This window comes from Trachurus trachurus (assembly GCF_905171665.1).
Source record: "Trachurus trachurus genome assembly, chromosome: 11".
Taxonomy (NCBI): Eukaryota; Metazoa; Chordata; class Actinopteri; order Carangiformes; family Carangidae; genus Trachurus; species Trachurus trachurus.
Genome location: NC_139904.1, coordinates 10201587 through 10225888, shown reverse-complemented (window position 1 = coordinate 10225888; position 24302 = coordinate 10201587). Strand labels below are relative to the sequence as shown.

Here is a 24302-nt window from a genome sequence, read left to right as displayed (position 1 = left end):
CCACACTTGTGCTCTATAAACAAACTAAAGTATGAACAAGTTTAAAGGGAAACAGTTGTTGGCATCAGGCTCAGTTTCATTCTTTTGCCATTTCTTTTGATTTTCTCACTTTTATCGCAGTTTGAAGGAGATTTTCAAGATCTTTTTTTTGTGATAAATGACCTGTACGTGTTGCAGCCTGGGCTCGGCCTTTTTCAGTCGTGCTGTGCGATCTGTAATAAAATGAGTGGAATCCACAGTAACTGAACACAGCTGCTGTTCTCTGACCGAGGAAACAACAAACCTGCTTCAACCTCCTCTGATGCTTCAAACGTGAGTCATTGTCTGGGTAGGTGGGTGGGTGGGAGGGTGGGAGGGCTGGTAGGGTTGAGTTGGATCAGAGTTAAAGTTGGTAACTACATTTTTCTACTTCATACTCCACTGACTGGACAGTTGTTTTTACTGTGGCAGACACAGAATCCATGATGAGCTTATGATATTGTACATAACATTAGTTCCTCCTCGGCTACAATAATAAAATATAACAAACATATTAATATAACATCTAGTAATAACTTATTTTACTTTTATGCAGTATTTTAAAGTAAATTATGAATGCACATTCTTTTTGGTTCTGGTTCGTAGTCCAACGAAATCCTTATATGAGAGTCAATAGCGCCCGACACAAACAGGTACATAAAACTACACAAAAACCCTCTAATATTCCTCTTTACTGCTCGTCCGCTGCAATCCAAGTGTCCTGAAGGGATATAGTCAAGAGTTTAGTCAAAACAACGTCATTTAGGACATTTTTACAGCCTAAACAGTCCTGTATTGAATTTGCCTGGGGCGCGTGAACATCAGAGCGCAATACAGGACTGTTTAGGCTGTAAAAATGTCCTAAATTACGTCGTTTCGAGTAAACTCTGGACTATATCACTTCAGGACACTTGGATTGCAGCGGACGAGCAGTGTGGAGGAATATTAGAGGGGTTTTGTGTAGTTTTATGGACCTTTTTGTGTCGGGCACTATTGACTCTCATGTAAGGATTTCGTTGGACTATGAATCCCCCTGCCGGGTCTCCAGATGCACTTTGAGGAACAAAAAAAAATGTCATTTTTTTTGGTGAACTATTCCTTTAAATCAGTAAAAAACGACAGCTTCTTCATACCAACTTGTAGATATTTTTATTCACTGCAATAATATGATTATTTAGGGGCTTATATTGGCTGAATTTGATTTTTATTTTATTTTATTTTATTTCTACTCCCATGAATAGAGTCATTTTCACATTAATGTATGTCCTCTTTTATTTTGGTGAATCTGACCACTGTCACTGAAAGGTTTCTGGTGATAAAACACTTACCACACTTTAATTACTGTAATCAAACTTTGTGTTGACATGAGGATTCACAGTCTGTGGAGGAGATAAAGTAACAGAGACTGTGCTCTTACTCACAGCCGAGCCTCCACTCCACACGTCTTCCTCCTCTCAGAGCGCAAAATAACTTCCACCAACCACCCGAGCTGCTCTTTGTTTAACTGAAACTGCGAGATCCATCCAGCGCCGCGGTCATCTGACGACAACCCAAACCCCCCACGCCACCCACCATCCGCCGTACAGCTTACAGCAGGCAGACATGTGTTCTCATGTTGCTAGGCTACCATGCTGGGGAGGTTGCTAGGTTACAGTGGTGAGAAGATAAGCATAACTTGAGCGCCGCCGGTGTGGAGGAAACATCTGATGTATGAAGGAATGTGGAAGAGGACTGCGGCAAAGATACGTGGAGCTGATGGACGGCTGACAGAGAGCGGCTAATGATTAACACAGGGAGAGTTATAATGAGTGACAGAGTTGACAGGAGTGTAGGAGGGTATAAAAATGTTCATAAAGGAGTACAAAGCGCTGAAATATAGGATTTAAAGTGATAAAACACTTGATTGTTGAATATTAGGGGTATACGGGGTTCATGCGGGGGTACAGAGTTAAAGGGATAGTTCAACATTTTGGCAAATTGGCCCATTGCCGTAATCGCTATAGTCATAGGTTCGTTACCTTTAATTGTCGGTGCAAGCTGTTTTTAGAACGGAGGAGCGGAGCGGCAGGCTGCTCAGGGCTATGCTACGGAGGCTAAGGGAATTTCTTGGTTTTCCTCATCAAACTCATCAAATACACAATCCAACAACTCCAAAAGGCTGTCGTGGACAAGTTGTGAGCCGCACAATCACCACGCTATGAGATAATAATGGAACGTTACGAGGCAGAGTTGTTTTAGAGGAAAATTCATGCAAAATCGCTGATGCACGTTGCGTTCAGGGACAGTTTTTCAGCAAGCAGACTCAGTATTTACCCTGTATTTACCTCGAAAACGGCTCTGTTTCGTAACGTTCCATTATTATCTCATAACGTGGTGAATGTGCAGCTCACAACTTGTCCACGAAAGCGTTTTGGAGTTTTGGGAGTTTGTATTTGATGAGTTTGATGAGGGAAACCAAGAAATTCCTTTAGCCTCCATAGCGTAGCTCTGAGCAGCCTGCCGCTCTGCTCCTCCGTTCTAAAAATAGCTTACACCGACAAATAAAGGTAACGAACCCACTGCTATGACTATAGTGATTATGGCAATGGGCCAATTTGCCAAAATGTTGAACTATCCCTTTAAATGTGTGGTAGACTACCTGCAGACTGCCTCTGGGGCAGTACTCTGTGATGATGCACATGTTCGGTGTGTCCATGCAGGCGCCGATGAAGCGGGTCAGGTGCTCGTTTTGGACGTCACGCATCTGCAGGAAAAAACACAGACTGCTGGTTGGAAATCAGCTGTCCCGCACGCAAGAACAACTTACTGAACCGGAATTAGACACTCAGTGGTTAAAGTTCAGGGGTTCATCAGGGGTCGCAAAGGTCCATCACAAGGTCAGCTAACAGGCCAGTAGGTAGGTAGGTTGGTTGGTTGGTAGGTATTAAAGGGATAGTTCACCCAAAATTGAAATTCATTATCTACTCACCCTCATGTCGACTAAGGGCTGGGAGAAGTTTCAGAGTCCTCCGTGGCTTCTCTGAGTTACAGGGGGTCTCAGTGTAGCAGTGCATGTCCATATAACGGTTGCAAATGGATACCAACTGTCTTCGTAACAAAGAGACACACCAAAAAACATCCAAATACCTCCATGCTGCTCGTATGTAATGTCTGTCTTGTATTGAAGCCCCGAAATGCGAAATTGTCCCGAAAAAAATTAAATAAGTCTATATTTCAAGCTTGTTTGTAGCGGAAGCTCCTCTTCCCAGTTCGTCCAAATTTGACGAACCGGGAAGAGGAGCTTCGAGAAGCGTCCGCTACAAACAAGCTTGAAATATAGACATATTTAATTTTTTTCGGGACAATTTCGCATTTCGGGGCTTCAATACAAGTTGGACATTACATACGAGCAGCATGGAGGTATTTGGATGTTTTTTGGTGTGTCTTTTTGTTACGAAGACAGTTGGTATCCATTTGCAACCGTTATATGGACAAATACTGCTACGCGGAGACCCCCTGTAACTCAGAGAAGCCACGGATAACTCTGAAACTTCTCCCAGCCCTTAGAAAATTTCAATTTTGGGTGAACTATCCCTTTAAGGTAGGTAAATAGGTAGGTGTCCTGGTTAGTCAGTCAGTCAGTGGATTGAATGACAAGTAGGCCTGTAGAAGGTAGGCAGTTAAGTCAGAAGGTCATCTGATTAGGGGATAAGCAGATAAGACTATTGATGCTGGTCAGTATCTTAGTAGGTGTTGGACGTTTGGTCAATAAGTTCAAGTTCCTCAATGAAGAACACCAACATCCTGCAAACAGGACACCGACTGACCAAATTAGACTTTAGTGCTGAGCCCAAGTCAGTAGGCTGGTCCGTCTGTCGGTCAGTTGGTAGTTGGGTAGCGAAAGCAAGTAATGAAAAGCACTGATCCTCCAATCAGGACATGGTAAGAAGCTAGATGGTCAATACACTACATAGAAGAAGGCATTAATCCCACAAAGTAGATATTCAGAGGTCAATTTAGGCATGCAGGTCAATCATTAGCTTGATTTCTTACATGTTTTAGTTCAAAGAGAACTTTTCTGGTCAGTTCAATGCGCTTCTTGTTGATATACTTGATGGCTGCCAGATTTCCCTGCAGAAGACAAGATCACCCAGTTTAGTTATTCATCACACCGTCAGTACAAGTGTTGTATGTAAGAAGAGTGTCAGGTGGACTACAGCGTTGTCAGACCTTGTAGTATCCAGTTTTAGTGTAGATCTGGAAGTTTCCCTCCATAGTCAACAGGGAGCCACAGTTGGATCCTTTCTGCAGAGGAACAAAATACACTTATTGTAACAAATCCAGTCAGTCGTTAGTGGAAACCATTTGAATGAATGAATTATGTGTGGGGTTTTTTTTGTTGTTGTTGTCGTCACCAGGGACATAGTGAGTCGGCTGCAGGCTCTCCTCAGGACTTTGTCCAAGTTGGACATCTGGACGTCATCCCAGGAAACTCTCCACAGCTGAGCAGCCAGCTCGCTCTCCAGCTTCAACTTCCTGTTCAACAGACAGGAAAACAAGTGTGTGTGCATGTGTGTGTGTGTGTGTGTGTGTGTGTGTGTGTGTATGCATATGTGTGCGTGTATGTATGTGTTTTTTTGTTGGAAAGAAGTAGGGAGGGGGAAACAAAGAGAAAAGTGAGGGAAAGAATAATCAAGAAAGTGATGAGTGAGTTGAACAGGAGTGGAAACAAGGAGACAAGAGGGAGAGAGAGAGAGAGAGATAGAGAGAGAGAGAGAGAGAGTTTCCCCTGATACACATTTCACAGCAACGGCCCACTGTGGTGAAATCATCACCGTCACTGCAGCGTCATGAAGTCGGACTTTAAAAACAAATCTATAGGTAACGCCTGGCTGAGGGAACCCAGAGAGAGAGGACTAGATTTATAAAGGTCTGTTTTTGTTTGACCTCTCTGGATTGTGTTTCAGTCTGGACTGCTTTTTTTTTTTTTTTTTTTGCAAACGCTGATGCCACTGTCCGATGCGGATCCTCATTTCTGGTACAGTCGGCATAAAAGTGTTTCTCTGGACGGTCTGAAAAGGTCAGAGGTGGCAAAAGTACTCATATTCTGTACTTAAAGCAGAAGTAAGCGATATTTTTGTGTTAAAGCAGATATCAGTGGAATGTTTTTGTTAATATAAGTCCTAAATAGTCCTATTTTCCGTCAGCAATCACTTACATGAAGTATTTCAGCCTAAACACGAGTCTCTCCGTCACTCTGCTCTGCTGTAACCCGAGGAGAAAATTTTCCTTGTGGGATACAAGTGTTATCCAATGAGGAGAGAGAACGGCATGAAGGGCTGTGTGTGCAGCCAAGGGATGCGCGTGAATGTGGTGACGTAGCACGAGGACCAATTGATGCCTGACAAGGGCGGGGGCTGCTAACTCATGGTGCGTTCAAAGAAACTCGTACTTTGTGTTTTTCCTTCCTGTGAAGTCATACCAGTTCGATCTGGTACGAGTTCACGGGTCGGAAGTTACGAGTGGCCGTTATAGGGAACTTTCACAGACAACAGGATGGTAAAAACACGAGCTACGGGTTACCTGGAACGCTACCAAGTCGTAGTTGTGACTTGAAGCTGTAACTTACGGTTTCAAAAGCCTGCCTTGAACGCAGCATTAGCCGAAACGGCCGTGAAGCTGATATCTGCTTTAATATAAGTCTTAAATAGTTATATCTTCCGACAGCAATCACTTACATACAGTAGAGTGTTTGGACCGAAACACGGGTCTGTCAGTCACTCTGCTCTGCTCTGAGCCGAGGAGAAAACTTTTCTTGTATCCTACAAGTTTTATCCAATGAGGAGAGAGAACGGCATGAAGGGCTGTGTGCAGCCAAGGGATGCACGTGAATGTGGTGACGTAGGGAGGAGGACCAATAGATCCATGACGAGGGCGGGGGCTGCTAACTCCATCGGCTGACAAGATGTTATGGTGCGTTCAAGGCAACTCGTAACTCTTGTTTTTCCGACCTGTGAAGTCGTACCAGTTCGATCTGGTGCGAGTTCACGGGTCGGAAGTTACGAGTGGCCGTCACAGTGACTTTCACAGGTAAAACAGGTCGGAAAAACACGAGTGGGTTGCCTGGAACGCTACAAAGTCGTAAGTCGTGACTTGAAGCCGTAACTTACGATTTCAAAAGCCTGCCTGGAACGCAGCATTAGCCAAAACGACCGGATCGCTTAGTACAGATACATGTGTAAAAAAAATACTCTGGTAAAAGTAGAAGTACTGATTCAAGTCCTTTACTCAAGTAAAAGTAAGAAAGTACAGGCTCTGAAATGTACTTTCAAAGCAAAAGTAAAAAGTAAAAATGAATTTTTGCCTTTAATGAAACCTACATCCTTTGATAATTTTGTTAAACAAAAAAAGTTCACACATCAAGATTGAACTGACCAGAGACAGTGTTTACCATTAATTAACGTTTGGGCCCGCCACAGACCTCACAAAATAATAATAATAATAGCCTAATAATAATAATAATAATTTTTCAGGTCACATTCCTGCCTGCAAGTCACAACAGTGGGAACCTTTAACACGTCCACGTCCTCCACTGACCCCCAACAACCCCCCAACAGTTAAATCAGAAACAGTTTTTTTCTTTTTTCTCTGCAATAGTTTATTAACAAATCATGAGCAGACAGAACATGACGGAAACACCACCAGGCCAAGTAAACACAAGTTCTCGCAGCCTTCATTGTCGTCACATCATTGCAGTTTAGCTAACTCTGCCAGCAACTTACAGTAAAGTGTTGTGTTGAGGATTTATTGATGGAAAATGTTACAGAGCAGGTTAAACACATCTACACACAGCAACAAGACGCAAGAATTCAGCTTTATTCAGATCCTACACTTATCCGTACCATACAGAAGATTTTTTAACCTTTAAGATGAAGGTTTTGTTCTCATTCGAAGTTTAGCTTCTATCGCAAAAGTAGTATTTGTTCTCTTTCAGTAAAGACCTAAATGTCTCTTTTGTGTTTTAAGGCAAACGTGAAGTCCTCCCTTGAGAAAGTCAGGACTGGTTTTTAGAAAATGAGGAGTTCTTATATTTTTATAATATGTTTTATAAAGTGGGGAGACTTGTTTTAGAAAGCAATGACTCATTTTTAGAAAGCTATGCACTTGTTTTAGAAAGTGAGCATTTGTCTTACAAAGTAAACATTGTTTAAGGATGTGCAAACTCATTTTAGAAACTGAGTGTTTGTTTTAGAAATCAAGTGCTTGTCTAAGAACGTACAAATTCATTTTTGGCTTGTTTTTAGAAAGACCGGACACTGAGCCAGGTCGGTGCAGTGGGTTAGGGGTTCGGGACTGGACTTTAATTGAAAGACCATTTTCACGATTTTTTGTGAGACTTTTCCAGTTTCATTTGTTACTTAATTTCTGAGTCTAAATTGTCATCTCGCTGTTCATCCAGCTGTTTAACAGAGGTGGAGGGATGGACAGAGATAACAACAGTCAGAGCCTTGTCTCTTTTTCTACACATCCATCCATCTATCTTTCACTCTGGGCCTTGCTGTGGTCTCTCTTTTATAGCAGAGAGAGAGAGAGAGAGAGAGAGGGGACGTATGAAAGGAATTAAACAGAGGATGATGATGAGTAGAGAGGGATGAAGGAATAAACGACAGGAAAGAGAAAAAATAAAAAATAAAAAGAAGAGAGAGAGGGAGAGGCGATGTGAGAGCTCAAACCACCACAAAGTGTGTGTGTGTGTGTGTGTGTAGGTGTACGTGTGTGTGTATGTGTGTGAGGAGACATGTACGAGTTGTTTCTGTCTCACCTGTAGATGAAGACGGTCACCGTGACGATGATGACAAAGACGAAGCACATCACTATGGCAACCATCTGATGCATCGACACCGTACCTGTCGAGGAGGAAAAGTCGGTTTGATCCTCACGTCGTCATCGACACGTGAAGGTGGAGAGTTGTTGGCGAAGGATTTATACTGGTCATTATCTTGTGGTGTTGTTTGTTGTTGTTGTGTTTTTTGTTGTTGTTGTTTTGTTGTTGTTGTTTTTTCTTTTTTTCCTTTTGCATGTATGTGCGCGTGTATGTATTTGTATGTGGACATGTGTATGTATGTATGTATGTTTGTATGTTTGTATAATTAGTATGTATGCATAATTAGTGTGTATAAGTAAATTATTAGTAAACGTAAATTAAATTAAAACGTAAAGTAAATTATAAATAAATTGTATTCATGATTTTGTAACATAAGATATGTTTAGACAAGGATCTTAGCTAGACATATATAAGGAGAGGGGGTGGGAGTTTATAAGTTTTACTTCTTCTCACTCCTTTTCGAATATGTATTCTATTTTTTTCATGTTTAAATGTTTTGTCTTATTCTCTTTTTTTATTACTTTATTTTCATATTCGAAATAAACATTTCAATCAATCAATCAATCAATCAATCAATCGTCACAAGGTGTGTGTCTGTGTGTGTGTGTGTGTGTGTGTGTGTGTGTGTGTGTGTGTGTGTGTGTGTGTGTGTGTGTGTGTGTGTGTGTGTGTGTGTGTGTGATCGTACGTACGTGTGAGGCACTCTGGTTTGTCGTTCTTGAAGCCGCACTCTGGGATGTCTGGAGGTGGAGATCCACCTGGCCACTGGAAGCTCCGCCCACTCTGCATGACCAGCTGTTTTGTACTGCTGTTGTACACACTCACCACCTGGACACACACACACACACACACACACACACGAACACACACACACACACACACACACACACACACAACAGAAATACACTGTCAAAATTCGATGTTGGTGTCTGACCTTGTCCCAGTTCACATGCAACTGAGAAAATCGAATAACTGACGGGAACGTGTCCTGCTCCTCAACACCAGGTGGCGATGTGTATGGAGCTACATTTGTGTCTTTATTATTCAATCAAAAGAAAAGTTGATTTAAACAAAAAAGATATTTTCAATCAAAACAAACTTCACTAAAACAAAAAAAGTGTTTGAATGAGGTGAGTTATTATTTGATTAAAAATATTTTGGGGGATTAAAGTAGGCCTAATCTTTTTTGTATTTGGGCCATATAATGAGTAGGATATTTGTGGCTTTATTATTCAATAAAAAAAAAAAGTTGATTTAAACAAAAAAAAAAAAGTTAAATCAAATAATAAATCACTTAAATAAAAAAAACTTTTTCAATCAAAGAAAAAGGGGTTCAAAAACTTTTTGGGGGGGGGTCTCAAATATATATATTTTTGCATTCAAACAAGTTTGTTTTGATTGAATAATAAAGACACTATGTGACTCCATAGCGATGCGTCGTTTCAGCGGGTCAATACGGCACCTTCTCCAGTTGACCTATTAGCCAGACGGCAGACCGGCGTTTTCAAACAACAGCAAGATGGTTAATCGTACGGCTTTGTTAATCTTGTATGTAATGTGTGCGTTACTTGTTGTGCAGATAAGGTGCACGCCATCCCTTGTAGTCAACAACAGCTTCTGTTGTCCAGATAAACTCTAATTAAGGCGTATACATGTCGGAGAAAGTCGAATTCCAATCGTATCATCTTGGCGTCTTAATCGGAGCTGAAGAACTCTGATATTAGTCGGACTAACGTGTTTACGTGCACTCAGTTGTCCAGTTATAGTCGGATTAAGGCAATAATCCAGTTTTCTCAAGTGTCATGTAAACGTACTGACTGACATCTGGACTAAACCTGCACCACTGGTGCAACAGGACACACATGACACACAACTGTGTGGTTTTCAACTCGGTGGTGAAACATGATTCAGGAGTCAAGTGTTGGTTTTACCTGGAACTCTCCAGACGAGACGTCCGTCATGTCCCAGATGGCAAAGTCGACTTCTCTGTCCCCAAGTTCGTCTATCTCCACCAAACCCATCACTCCTGCAGATACACACACACACACAACACAATGTTAAATTAAACCAGCAGTCGTCCATGTTCTCACTGTACTCCATTCTCAGTGAATATAACACAGTGATAATTAAGGGTTGGCAAGAACATTTTGTATTCATGTCATTTGAATCATTTTTCACCAAAAGTCAGACTGAATGCCCTGGAAATGTCAAATGGTGTGACCACAAAAGAATGATAAATATTAAATATTTTATCCACCTACTGTGGATTTAAGTGTATTTATCCCTCTATGGTACCATGTTGCCCTCAGGCAACATACCACTTTTTGGCCTGTCACATCTCCACAATTCATCCCATTTAATGCTGTAATACTTTAAAAAAGAGAGGAGGCCTTAGAGAACCAATAACAATGCTTTAATTTATCACATGACTTTCAAGAAGCCATACTGAAACCCATTTTTGCAGACTTTTTCAAAGGAAACAGGTTTGCCATTTTGCTCCACTAAAACGGTCTGAAAACATAACTTCCTGGCCCCTTTTCATCTGGAAAAAATATATTTACACTAATAGGTTAGTAAAGTTTAATTTTTAATAGTTCCATGCAATTTATTTACTTATTAAATAATGGAAACTTGTTAAAATGCACCTGTTGCCCCAAAGCAACAACGTACCATTGTAGAAAATTGCAGTGTTGCCTTGAGGCAACACTGGACCATTATGGAATCAAAATTGCATTATGAGACTATGGTAGTGTGTGTTTAGGTGTAAATATAATGTTCAAAAACATGTAATTCATCATAATTTAGTTTTTTATCCTTAATAAATTTTATTTTGAATGCAGCAAAGTAAACATCAGGCTATTATGATGATGATGAGGAAGATGAGAATGAGAATTGGGATGAGGATGAGGTCAGTGAAGGGTAAAGTCTACAGAGACTGGTGTTTCTAATACAGTATATGACGAACCGTAATGGTACAATGTTGCCTACAAGCAACAAACCCCAAAAACTTCCAAAAATAAATTATTTTTAAAAATTTCTTTAGATTATGTTTATTTAGTCTATTTTGAGACATAAAAACACTCCAAACATTTTTTTCCCCACTGGCATCATAGTGCGTACCATAGAGGGTTATAAATAAAATAAAAAACTTTCTTCTGAAAACATTCAATTGAAACAGATTTTTGTTTTTTGGTTGCTGTGTTTCTATATTACAATTTTAAAGAGACCTTGAGGAGTTTGTATTTGGTTATAAAAGAATCTCATATTAATGTGGATGAATCTACGTTACCACTTGTTAACGGGTCCATTTTCAATAAATATATCATTTGGTCTTTATAGTTATTTTAATATTATTATTTAGTGGTCGACTCGCCCAGCATTTCCTAGTTTCGGTCTCCCGGACGCTGCCCGGCGGGTCATGGGAATAACGCCGCCGGATCGCTAGTTAGCATCGTTTATGGTCGGAACTACGACGGTATCTGATCGTCTTCGAACCTCCGACTTTCGTTCTTGATTAATGAAAACATTCTTGGCTAATTTATTCACTTTCGTCCGTCTTGCGCTGGTCCAAGAGTTTCACCGTGAGCACGGAGGCTCATGGGAAATGTGGTGTGAAAACATTTCCGCTTTCCAAAACTCCTTGTAGTCCCTTTAATACATTTTGGCAACACTGAGCAGGACATAAACATCCTACTTCTAAAAATTGGGACAAATTATGTAGAATTTTAGATTTATTTTTCCTGTATATAGTCCGATGTTCATGAAAAAATACGGGTTGCACCACTTGACGTTGGGTTGCATCACTTCATTGACCCATATAAGTGTCTTATGTGTAGACTGTGTGTTTTTACGTTGTGGTTTAGTGGTTTTTCCTCTTTCTGGGGATCTGAGCTGATCACACAGACCAAAGCTACAACATTAATCTGAAAAAATAAATAAATAACACACTCCTTTTTCTGTATAACTGACTGGACTCAGTGGGAGTTAGACTGAGTTACAGCAGCTGGATGAACAACTATTTGAATCATCCCGTTTTTTTTTTAAGTGAGACTCGGGTTTTTGTTGTTTTAACTTTGTTTCTCATCATGTCCAGTGAGTCATCGCCAGTGCTCGGCTGCATCACAGTGACACAGACACAGATGTTCACCGCCTCACGGCTCAGGAGCCTCCTGCTAAAAGTTAAAGCAGAAGTAAGCAATATTTTTGTGTTAATATAAGTCTTAAATAGTTATATCTTCCGACAGCAATCACTTACATAGAGTGTTTGGACCGAAACACGGGTCTGTCAGTCCCTCTGCTCTGCTCTGAGCCGAGGAGAAAACTTTTCTCGTATCCTACAAGTTTTATCCAATGAGAAGAGAGAACGGCATGAAGGGCTGTGTGTGCAGCCAAGGGTTGCGCGTGAATGTGGTGACGCAGGGACGAGGACCAATAGATCCATGACGAGGGCGGGGGCTGCTAACTCCATCGGGTGAAAAGATTTTATGGTGCGTTCAAGGCAACCCGTAACTCGTGTTTTTCCGACCTGTGAAGTTCGATCTGGTACGAGTTCACGGGTCGGAAGTTACGAGTGGCCGTTACAGTGACTTTCACAGGTAAAACAGGTCGGAAAAACACGAGTGGGTTGCCTGAAACGCTACAAAGTCGTAAGTCGTGACGTGAAGCTGTAATTTACGGTTTCAAAAGCCTGCCTGGAACGCAGCATTAGCCAAAACGACCGGATCGCTTACTTCTGCTTTAAAAGCCTCCACACGTCTGATGAATTATGTGAAACAAGACTTGACGACCTGCGACCGCTCAGCTCCAGTGTTGTTGGGTTTTATTTCAGGTGTGTTCATTGAAGCGTTTGTCGTGTCTCTGTCCGTCAGCCAATTAAAAACCCCACAGGGCTCTGCCGCCGTGCAGCTGCAGCCTCCTCATCAGCCTCCGAGGTCTGTGTCTCTCTGTGTGTGAAGCTTCACTGAGCCCGAGACACATTTACGCTGTCAATCAATAAAAAAAAACACACACACTCTGTCCTTCCTTCTCGTTACCGGCTGGAAACTGTTTTTTGTTTTGTTTTTTTTTACTCTTAAACAGAGGATCTGACAGTTTTCAGACTTCCCTCTGTAAAAAAAATAGCTGTTATCGTAAGTTAACGAGGCCGTGGCTGCCGGCGGCTCCGCTGGAAATAACAACCTAACTTTATTAGAAACAACCACTGAGGCAATAAAGATCATCGATAAATCAGTCAGTAAATTAACTGTTATAATCATTTAAACTTTATCTGGTGACAAAAAGAAGCTGCTGTTCACTGCACTCATATTTTACACTCTACACTTCACTATGTTCACGTGTGACTGTCTTTTATTATATAGTATTTTTATTTAATACACTGTATTATTGTGTGAACCACAGTATTTGTAGTAATATTTACTCAGTTCAGTCTGATGTGATTGTAGGTTAAAAAAAAAAATCAACAGATGATAAATAATAAAAAATAAAGTGTTCACTCCTCCTTTCTCCTACTCTTACATGAACTCATTCTTGTTTATGTCCATCCATCCATCCATCCCCCTCTGACGCACATGGCCACTGATTAATCACCACGTTGTGTGTGTGTGTGTGTGTGTGTGTGTGTGTGTGTGTGTGTGTGTGTGTGTGTGTGTGTGTGTGTGTGTGTGTGTGTGTGTGTGTGTGTGTGTGTCTGTGTGTGTGTGTGTCTGTGTGTGTGTGTTGTTGTTGGATAAAAGCAGTGCAATTCAATATAGAGCCGACAGAGCAGCCTGTTTATCAGCACCATCACCACACTCCTCTGGCCACCGTCTACGTTTCCTCCTGTTGTTTCTCATTAACCCGACACGCGCCGGGTCCAGAGCATCAAACTGGAGAAACCACCAGCAACTCGTACTTTGCTGTATAATCACATATAGTTCGTGTTTTAATATGTTGATATTTAATTATCTATTATTATATATCTTACCATTACTTCACAATCTGTCTGTATATCTGTGTTTATTTAATTACTGTTGATGTCTGTGTTCACTTTTTTATGTCATATGTGATAAACGTATGTTGAATGTTACGTAATTTGCACATTTGGAGTTTGGGGAAACTCAATTTCGATCCCCTGTGTAACTGATGTTATATAGTGTGATTGACAATAAAGTTTACTACTACTACTATTGACACCTTGCACTTTATATGTTTTTTTTCTGTTTTTGGTTTTAACTTTTTTAGATCTTCTTTGCTGCTACAGGAGAGAGATTTTGGTCGTATATGTATATGCAACGACCATAAACATAAACTTGGAAATGGAGCTGCATTAATCAGATGATCAATAAACTCTGATATTTACCGTCCACTAAAAAACGGAGGAAATGGTTTTTAGTTTAAATTTAAGTTTAAACTCTGGCATTGTGTCATTTTGTGTTTGCCAACTCATCATAACAGTTTGACGTCAGTTTCCTGCAGCAGGAAACCAAACCTTTTTCTTTTTTTTCTGTCATGGTAAAGGATTGATAGTTTATTAGTTCCTCCAGGAGGGGCGGGTCTGTTGGATTGATTGACGTCTTTAGTGTCTGTGCATTAAAGAAGTGAGGAGAGTCCACTGGGAGCTCCGAGGTCACAGGGGTCACGGGGTCACGGGGTCGACCAGTGTTGAATCAATAAACTCTCACTCAACTGATTCAGACAACAACAAAAAAACACAATCACAGTTAAAAAGTCAAAACAAAACGTGAACTCGAAAATGAGACAACAACACACGACGTCAGTGAAGTCGTTATTACAGTTTTTCTCGATTGCTAAGACACATTTCTCGAAAGCTTCTCTCATTTTCTCTGAACTGTGAACACAAACCCCAATTTTCAAGCTACATTCACAAAACCTCAGACTCTTCTTGCAAAACCAAACTTTCACCTCAAAACAGTTCAATCTGTGCCCAAAACTGAACTATGTTGTCAAATCGTGCCCCGAGTCAATCAAAATTAAAAACACTACTGAGCAGCCACTAAACACTACATAGAAAAATAGAAAACACAATGCTCAGGACATGAAGCTGTAGAAATAAATGTTTGTTCACTGTAGCTAAATGCATGTTGCAAAACAAAAAACCTGTGCATTTAGCACTTCTCTCCTTCCCTTTCTTTCACCCTCCTCCCTCCCTCTCCACATCCATTTCATCCCTTTTCCTTCCTTCTTCTTTTTTTCTTCCTAGTTCATCCCTCTCTCCCTCCCTCCCTCCCTCCCTCCCTCCCTCCCTCCCTCCCTCCCTCATCCTCTCTTCCTTCACCCTGTCGTCTCTCATCTTCTCCTCTTGCAAAACAAAAAACCTGTGCATTTAGCACTTGTACATAGTAAAAAAAAAAAAAGTACAAAAACCAGAAATCTTGTGCATTTACACATAGCACTTGTACAGTACAAAAACAAACAGATCTTGTGCATTTAGCACTTGTATGCAGTAAGCCTACGTAAAAATAAAGTACAAAAATATAGAAATGAGAAGTGCATAACTCAGCCACAGCGTCATTTCTCTGTACTGGATCAGGCCACAGGACTTCATCCTGAACTGGCTTATATAGTATGTTCCCTCACATCATTGGACACAAGTGTGATCAATTTTGAGTTGTTGTGTTCAACCGGTGAAACTTGAGCTTTAGTTGTGTTTGACTTTTGCCACCTGTGCTCAGCATTATGCAACACAGGTGCATCACAATGAAAATGTGTTGGTAAGTTGTGTCTAAACAGGTGAAAAGTGCTGATGGTTTTGCCAAAAGAGTGACTGATTCAATCAGTGGGTTCAAGCAACTGAGAATTTGGTTCAGACAACAGGGTTTAGTGTTTTAGCAACTGAGAAAAACTGTAAGTTACTATAACAACGTTCACTAGTCATTGATAAATAATTAATAATTAAATCAGCACTAAGTAGTTGTGTGTTTAGTCGTGTGAAGTCCTGTGTAATCTTTAGTAGTGTACAGTAGTGTTGTGTATTCTTGTGTTGTATGATCATGTTTGGTGTATAGTCTTGTGCAGTCAGTGTTGTGTAGCATTATGTTGTGTAGTTTAATGTACTGTAGTATTGTGTAGAGTTGTGTGGTCTCGTGCAGTTTAGTCCTGTGTAGTAAAGTTTGTAGGCATGTGTTGTGTTATCTTGTGTTATGCTGTGTAGTCTTAATGTATGTAGCGTTTTTGTCTTTTGTTCTGTAGTGTTGTTTTATAGTATAGTTGTGTGTTGTGTTGTGTTGTTTTGTGTAGTTTCATCCTGTGTTGTGTAGTCTGGTGTTGTGTAGTTTAGTCTTGTGCAGTGTTTCGTTGTGCAGCGCTGTGTAATCTTGTGAATTGTTCTGTTGTGTAGCGTTGTGTTGTGTAGTTTAATCTAGTGTTATGTATTGTTTTGTTGTGTACTGTTGTGTAATCTTGTGTGGTCTCGTGTAGTTTAGTCTTGTGTTGCATAATCGTGTGTATTGTTCTGTTGTGTGAAGAAGCGTTGTGTTGTGTTGTGTTGTGTAGTTAACGTTTTGTATTGTGTAGAGTTGTTTATTGCTCTGTTGTTGTGTAGCGTTGTGTTGTGTTGTGTAGTGTTGTTGTTGCGTTGCGTGTCGTCAGCTGTGCGACTCTAATCTCATCAGTCGGTCGCCTGCAGCTGAGCCCGACTGTCAGCGTGTCACTTCCTGTGTGTGTTTGTTTTCCACACCTGGCCCCTCCCCCCGACCGTGTGTCTGAAATCAAATCAAACCTGTGTGTGTGTGTGTGTGTGTGTGTGTGTGTGTGTGTGTGTGTGTGTGTGTGTGTGTGTGTGTGTGTGTGTGTGTGTGTGTGTGTGCGGACCAGCAGCAGCAGGAGGAGGAGGACGTCTGACCGGGTGATTTATGAAGTCCTGATTAAAATGAAGACCGTGTTTTCCTGCCGACTCAAAGTGACACCTTCAATCTGATGAGCCTGTTTCCTGTAACGCTGGACTGGAGATTCATGTCCTGTCCCTCGTCCGTCCTGATCCTTTCATCTCTGTCTTTCCAGTCAGTCATGTTTCATCTCAGGTTTCAGGACCGGGAGGGACGGGACAGGACAGGACAGGACAGGCGTGTCCTGTCCTGTCCTGTCCCGTCCCTCCCGTCCTGTGCTGACCACCAGTCGGGCGTCCTGTCGTCCTCCCTCTCAGTCTTTTTTTTTAAACAATTTATTTATGTTTGTATTTTTTCATATGAAATAATGTTTAATTCAGTATCTTTGATATGTATTTCAATCTTTGGATGATTTTGTATTTGGTCAGAAATGTATCCTATGTTTTTCTATGTAGCCATATATGCTTTGTTTCCCCGAGTGCTCCTCAGGGTCTTAAAACTTTTAACCATTCGGAAGCTTGTTTTTAACATACAGTATGTGATTTGCTTCGATTTAGTCTCAGTTTAGTTCGGTATGGTTTCCCTACACCTGTGGCAGTTTAGCCTAGTGCTGGACTTTATTTATCTGACTGTCCAGTGATTAATTGTTTATTGTTTATTCTTTTTGATAGAATGTATATTTTTTCCTCTGTGGTGTTTGGCTCCGACGTTATTTAAACCCTTCCCTCCCTCACACACCTTCAGAACCTGACGAAGGTCTCAATGCTGTTCAGCTCAATAAATCTATGCAAGTGATGACAGTGTGCAGGAGCTTTTTCTTAAACTATTTATTTATGAAAGGCCCCGTAAACCAAAAATTTTCATTTTTTTGAAATGATGAACATGTCAATGTTTGTTTGTTTGGATTCTGCACAGAGTTGTTTTAGAGGCAAATACAGAGACTGCTTGCAGAAAAACTACCCCCGACGGTAACACGCATCAGCGTTTTTGCATGAATTTACCTCTAAAACAACTCTGTCTCGTATCGTTCTGTTATTATCTCATAGCGTGGTGAATGTGCAGGTCACAACTTGTCCACCAGAGCGTTTTGGAGTTGTTGGACTGTGTATTTGATGAGTTTGATGAGGGAAAATCCCGTTAGCCTCTGTAGTGTAGCTCTGAGCAGCTCGCGACTCTGCTCCGCCGTTCTAAAAATAGCTTGCACCGAAAAATTAAAGGTAACGAACCTACTCCTAAAACTATAGGGATTATGGCAATGGGCCAATTTGCCAAAATGTTGAACTATCCCTTCAAGATAAATTGAAACAGCAGGTTTCAATATATCTATCTAATATACCTTTCCACAATGCATTTATTTCCAGCAATAACCTAATAAAACGTGTTTTCCTCATCCTGTCAGTGGGTAAAACAGATAAATCCCCGAGCAAAATCAATCTTGGTGAGTGAGGAGTCTCTTGCCCTTGAGTGCATCCAGAATGTGATCCCAAAACTGTTTCAAATTTGCACAATCCCAAAACATATGGATAAGACTTCCTGTTGCAATCTTACACCTAGGACAAAGTTCAGAAATAGTGCTGTACATTTTATGGAGTCTCTCTGGTGTGAGATAAATTCTATGAATGAGATTAACCTGCAGAAGCCTATGACGACTATTATACGAGAAATTTTGAGCTGCACTAATCACAAATCACAAATGTTCCCGTTCAGCCCTATAGAGTTCTCCCTCTCAGTCTTGTCAGTGTTTGTGGACGCTCAGCGATCTGTCATCAACACGGTTTTCTCTGTCTACATGATGAAATGTCTTGTGTGTTTGTCTTCTAAATATTTCACAAACTAAAACAACAGGGGTTATTTTCTTAAAAACAGAATGAGTGATGTTTAAAACAACATGTGTGTGATTGATGGAGACGTTTTTACTGCCGATGAAACTCAGCCCGACGACTGTTTAACTCTGTCTGCTCGGTTTTAAACTCATCAGTGTGTGTAGCTACTGTACTGTGTATTTACATCAGTCATGACCGAACACTGACATGAACGTAGTCATTGTAGGAACTGTGAACGCACCATGAACCCACTGTTCTACAGCTGAGGTATAGTATATATAATATTATAGGTATATATATAGTAGAGACAGAGTACTCTCAGTATCGCAGTGCGTTAGGTGGTTAAATTATCACAATAACAGTAAAGGTAATTTAGGTAGTTAAAGGAATAGTTCACCAAAAAATGAAAGGAAGTGTTTTACTGTGATACTCTAACAACCAGGGTTCCTACACATTTGAAATTTCCAAATTCCATACTTTTTCCAGACCCTAATTTCCAGATTTCTCGGTAAAAAAATTCAAATAATTTGTGATATTTGAGTAAATAGTTGTGCATTATATAAAAAAAATCATGCAATTAATAATTTGTTTTCATTTGTATTCTGAATGTGTATGCCATTATGTAACCAAATAGTTTCCAGGAGATTTTAGCTATAGGTAGCACATACAAAAATAATTAACCAGATAACTTCAGATAAGACCAAACCCAGATAAGATATTAAAGGACAATTCCAGGCGAATTCAACTAGGGGGTGTATTTTCATATCATTTTAGGTCTAAAAGAAGGAATCTGAAGATTTTCAGTTTAATCGCTCCTGTTTTGCGGTAGTTGCATCTGTCCCCGCATCCCCACGGCAGCAATGAATGGGAGTGGATGTAAGTTCCGCTGTTTAGGCTGTTTACATCCCTCAAAGCCGCAATTTTTTTCCACAGACAGCGTCAGATGGCTACTCAAACATGCACCGAGAAGTTTATTTACTTCAAGCAAGCCGGCATGTTTGTAAAACTAGATCTAATTCAAAGTCTCCCGGAGTCTCGCGCGAGCCCGAAGTTGCAGTGCGCGGTGTATTCAGGCGCAGTTGGAGCTACCGCTTGTGTCATAAACACAGGAATATCAACTCTTTACTTGCTTGAAGTGTTTATTTTTTCCACAGACAGCATCAGGTGGCGACTCAAACATGCGCAGAGAAGTTTTTTTTACTTGAAGCAAGTAAAGAGTTGATATTCCTGTGTTTATGACACAAACGGTAGCTTTTCCCACTGCACCTGAATACACCGCGCACGGCAACTGGGTCTCGCGCGAGACTCCGGGAGACTTTGAATTAGATCTAGTTTTACAAACATGTTGGCTTGCTTTAAGTAAATAAACTTCTGGGTGCATGTTTGAGTCGCCATCTGACGCTGTCTGTGGAAAAAAATTGCGGCTTTGAGGGATGGAAACAGCCTAAACAGCGGAACTTACATCCACTCCCATTCATTGCTGCCGTGGCGACGCGCGGACAGACGCAACTACCGTAAAACAGGAGCGATTAAACTGAAAATCTTCAGATTCATTCTTTTAGACCTAAAATGATATGAAAATACACCCCAGAGTTGAATTCGCCTGGAATTGTCCTTTAAGATAAATATATTTCCATACAATAATTTCCATTTTCCATAGAATAATTTCCATTTTCCATACTTTTCCAGACCTGGAAATGTATAAAATCAAATTCCATACTTTCCATACTTTCCATACTTGCGTAGGAACCCTGAACAACAGGAAATACTATCACTATGATATTTTAATTAAAGTGCTTTTACTAGGATGCTTCTAGTATATTGATGTTATATAAAAATGTAAAAAAAAAAGCAAAAACAAAGGAAAAGATTATGATATGATATATATACTATATATGTATACTACCTACTGCTGTAACATGTTATGTCAAAATGTCATAAGTAAAAGAACGTTATATCAAAATGCAAAAAGGGGGGAAAAAAAAAAGAAGAAAAGATTATGATAAATATTTTTTATTCTGTGGGTAATGGGGGCGGGACTAGATAAGCTTTTGCTTCTCCCGCTTTCCCTTTCGGCCATGTGTATTGTATTATTTGAACTTGGATGAAGTGTGATGATTTAAATTGACATGCCCGAAATAAACAAATTGATTGATTGATTGATATTACCGGTAAGTGCTGTTACTGTGATACTTCGACCACATACAGTACTGTTACTGTTATAAATTGACTTCAGGGCCGTTAATGTGACACGGTGACTAGAGGACCTACTTTCATTGTGATACTTTAAAGGAATAGTTCACCAAGAAATGAAGTTCAGTCATTATTGACTCACCCTCATGCTGATGAATACTCCGGAGTAGTTTTTTATTCCTCAAAGTGCATCTCGAGACCCGGGGAGGGGGGTTCGTAGTCCAACGAAACATGAGTCAATTGGGCACGACACAAAAAGGTCCATAAAACTACAGTACACAAAAAGCTTGTAATATTCCTCCTTACTGCTCTTCCACTGTAATCCAAGTGTCCTGAAGGGATATAGTCCAGAGTTTACTGGAAACAACGTATTTTATGTCCTAAATGACGTTGTTTCGAGTAAACTCTGGACTATATCCCTTCAGGACACTTGGATTACAGTGGAAGAGCAGTAAGGAGGAATATTACAAGGTTTTTGTGTACTGTAGTTTTATGGACCTTTTTGTGTCGGGCGCTATTGACTCTCATATAAAGTATTCGTTGGACTACAAACCGGCCTCCCGGGTCTCCGGAGTATTCATCAGCATGAGGGTGAATTTCATTTTTTGGTGAACTATTCCTTTAAAGTATCACAGTAAAAGTACGTCCTCTAGTCACTGTGTCACATTAACGGTCCTGAAATCAAATATCACAGTAAAAGTACGTTAGGTAGTTTAAGTATCACAGTAACAGCACTTATTATAGTAAGAGTATTATAGTAAAAGTAGGCTACTTTAATTAAAGTATCATAGTAATAGTATTTCCTGTTGTTAGAGTATCACAATAAAAACACTTCCTGTAGTCACTGAATCCCAATAACAGTACTTCATAAATGTACTTTGTGTAGTAGGCTATAACACAGTATCATAGCAGTGTAGTACATTCAGGTAGTTAAAGTATCACACTAATAGTATGTCATTTAGTTAAATTATCAAAGTAAAAGTACTTTAAATTGTTAAAGTCTTACAGTAATGGTGCTTCATGTAGTGAGAGTATTAAAGTAAAAGTACTTCCTGTAGTCACAATACGAGTACTTTATGTAGTTAAAGAGTCACTGTTGCGGTACTTCCTGCAGTATCACAGTAAAAGTACTGGTTTAACTAACTCATATACACTCACACAACGACACACTGATTCACACAAGAGACACGACTACACACGGATGTGACGACAAGACACTGATTTAAAATCAACCACATGTGAACCTGAGTCTGTCGAATAGAAAGTATCATGAAATAGAAAAACTTTCTTCCTTTCTTTCTTTCTTTCTTTTTATTTATTCCAGCCAAGGCAATTTCACAATTTGACAATATCATGACAAATCACAACATTTTCTTATTCCTTGGTTGGAAGGGAGCAGGGAGAAGATACCTCTTATATTGCCTGCTGCCCCTCACTCAATATCTAATTATTCTAGTAAAAAACTAATTAAAGTAGCCTACAAGTAGTCCAGTCATTTTATGAGAAAAGGTCAAACAAATTGCAACAGAAGCAAACTCATCTGATTTTGTATCCTCAGCATGTCCTGAGTGAGGGGAAAAAAAGCCCAGAAGAATCCCATTAGGGGAAAGTTTAGAAAAACACCCAAACATATCCCATTTATACGGATATAAAAAACATTTTTCACGTGTATACGGTAAAATTTTTAACCTTTAGATATCTCCATGAAAATGACTGAGTTGATTACTTACATTAAGACAAACAAAAAATGTATTACAAGTTTTTTGAAATTCTTTGTTAACATGAGCAAATTTGCATACATTTGCATACATTCCACCGTTTTGACAGCACATGTATATATGAAGTTGCTGTGGTGGTACCGGCATGAAAATTGGAATGAGTTGACTCCATCGGTCAACCAACAAGTTGACCACTTTAAATTTCAAGATGACTGCAATTTTTCAAGACAGCCACATCCTTAGTAGAGCAGGTATGACATGCTCCGTCTCTATTAATGCTCATGGGCCTAAATTGGTTCCATTCCTTAAGTTTTTTAACTGTAATATCATATTACAGTTCAAAAAGATATTTTCACCTGCTCTACTCAATGTTTAGATCAGGTGTTGTATGTATGTATGCAAATTAGCCATACGTAACTGGATTATGCACTGTTGGCTCATGTCAAACCTGTTCTACTAAGGATGTGGCTGTCTTGAAAAATTGCAGTCATCTTGAAATTTAAAGTGGTCAACTTGTCGGTTGACCGATGGAGTCAAAACGGTGGAATTTATGCAAATGTATACAAATTTATGCAAATTTGTTCATGTTAACAAAGAATTTCAAAAAACTTGTAATACATTTTTTGTTTGTCTTAATGTAAGTAATCAACTCAGTAATTTTCATGGAGAAATCTAAAGGTAAAAAATTTTACCCTATTCACGTGAAAACATTTATTTATATGCGTATAAATGGGATATGTTTGGGTGTTTTTCTAAACTTTCCCCTAATGGGATTCTTCGGGGCTTTTTTTCCCTCACTCAGGACATGCTGAGGATACAAAATCAGTTGAGTTTGCTTCTGTTGCAATTTGTTTAACGTTGACCCCTTTTTTGGCCTAAAATTACTGGACTAAAGTGCCTGAAAACTGTTTCTGATCACAGCAGATGTGTTGTTGTTGTTCACGCTGTCAGACAGGTGACAGGTGTGTTGCCCTGACAACCAGCTGCTCTGATCTTACAGTCAAATTATATGTCAAGAATAAAGCTTTTGCATGTTTTCACACATTCTTCAACGTCCTCGTGATCAAGAAGCTTCTTCCTGAGACTGACAGATGACTGATGACTTCCTGTCTCTGTTCTGAACCGAAAACAATGCAGAGCCTCCGCAGCCCGTCCGCAGCAGGTCGCCATGACACCGAGGCCTCTACAACGTCCGCAGCAGGTCTCCATGACATGTAAATGTTTAAAAATACTAATTTTGCTGATTAAACTTGATGCTATATGAGCGATATGATATGAATCTACATATGGCGTTGGTCGACTCGAGACTGTAGACTTATGAACTGAGATAGTAAAAGTTCTGACATAAAGACCACAGCTCGGTTCAGTGGTGACGACACGATTCATTTATTGTGTTTATACGAGAGCTGAAGTTAGCGTACTGTAGCTGTTTCCAGTGGGAACCCAGATTTTTTTCTCAGCTCCACCAATCGATCACTCATGTATCTAATGAACCGTGATCAAATTGACCAATCGGGAGCCTCCGTGCTCCATAAAAGCCATGAGAACGAGAAGCAACCATACCATTTGTTTTTCCATACACTGTCGGCCTACACACACACACACACCCGCATTCTCACGGCTGTGTGTGTGCTACAGTGTAAATTTGTACCAGCTGGCTGCGATGTAGCTACTGGGAACAGCGGGGACATAACGACAGGATGTGTGGGACCAAAACCACCAACCAGGACAGGAAAACCGCAATGAGAGCTCCAAATATTTATCAAACCTCTACTGAGACATTTCTGTAACGAGCCACGGAGTAGGACCTGGTTAGCTTATCTTAGCCTACAGACAACAGCTACATAGAAGCAGCTAGCTTAGT

At 40.2% G+C, this 24302-nt stretch overlaps 1 protein-coding gene across 1 annotated transcript in view; it reads right to left on the bottom strand.

The window, feature by feature from the left end:
* Positions 1-24302, bottom strand: part of npr1a (natriuretic peptide receptor 1a) — a 50445-nt gene that overhangs the window by 13098 nt on the left and 13045 nt on the right. Inside the window, exons 6-12 of the mRNA XM_083982022.1 lie at positions 9814-9908; positions 8575-8710; positions 7820-7904; positions 4413-4533; positions 4228-4302; positions 4051-4128; positions 2657-2761 (exon numbers count right to left, since the gene is read on the bottom strand). Coding sequence (XP_083838148.1) covers positions 2657-2761; positions 4051-4128; positions 4228-4302; positions 4413-4533; positions 7820-7904; positions 8575-8710; positions 9814-9908 — 695 coding nt within the window. The remainder of the gene's footprint in view (positions 1-2656; positions 2762-4050; positions 4129-4227; positions 4303-4412; positions 4534-7819; positions 7905-8574; positions 8711-9813; positions 9909-24302) is intronic.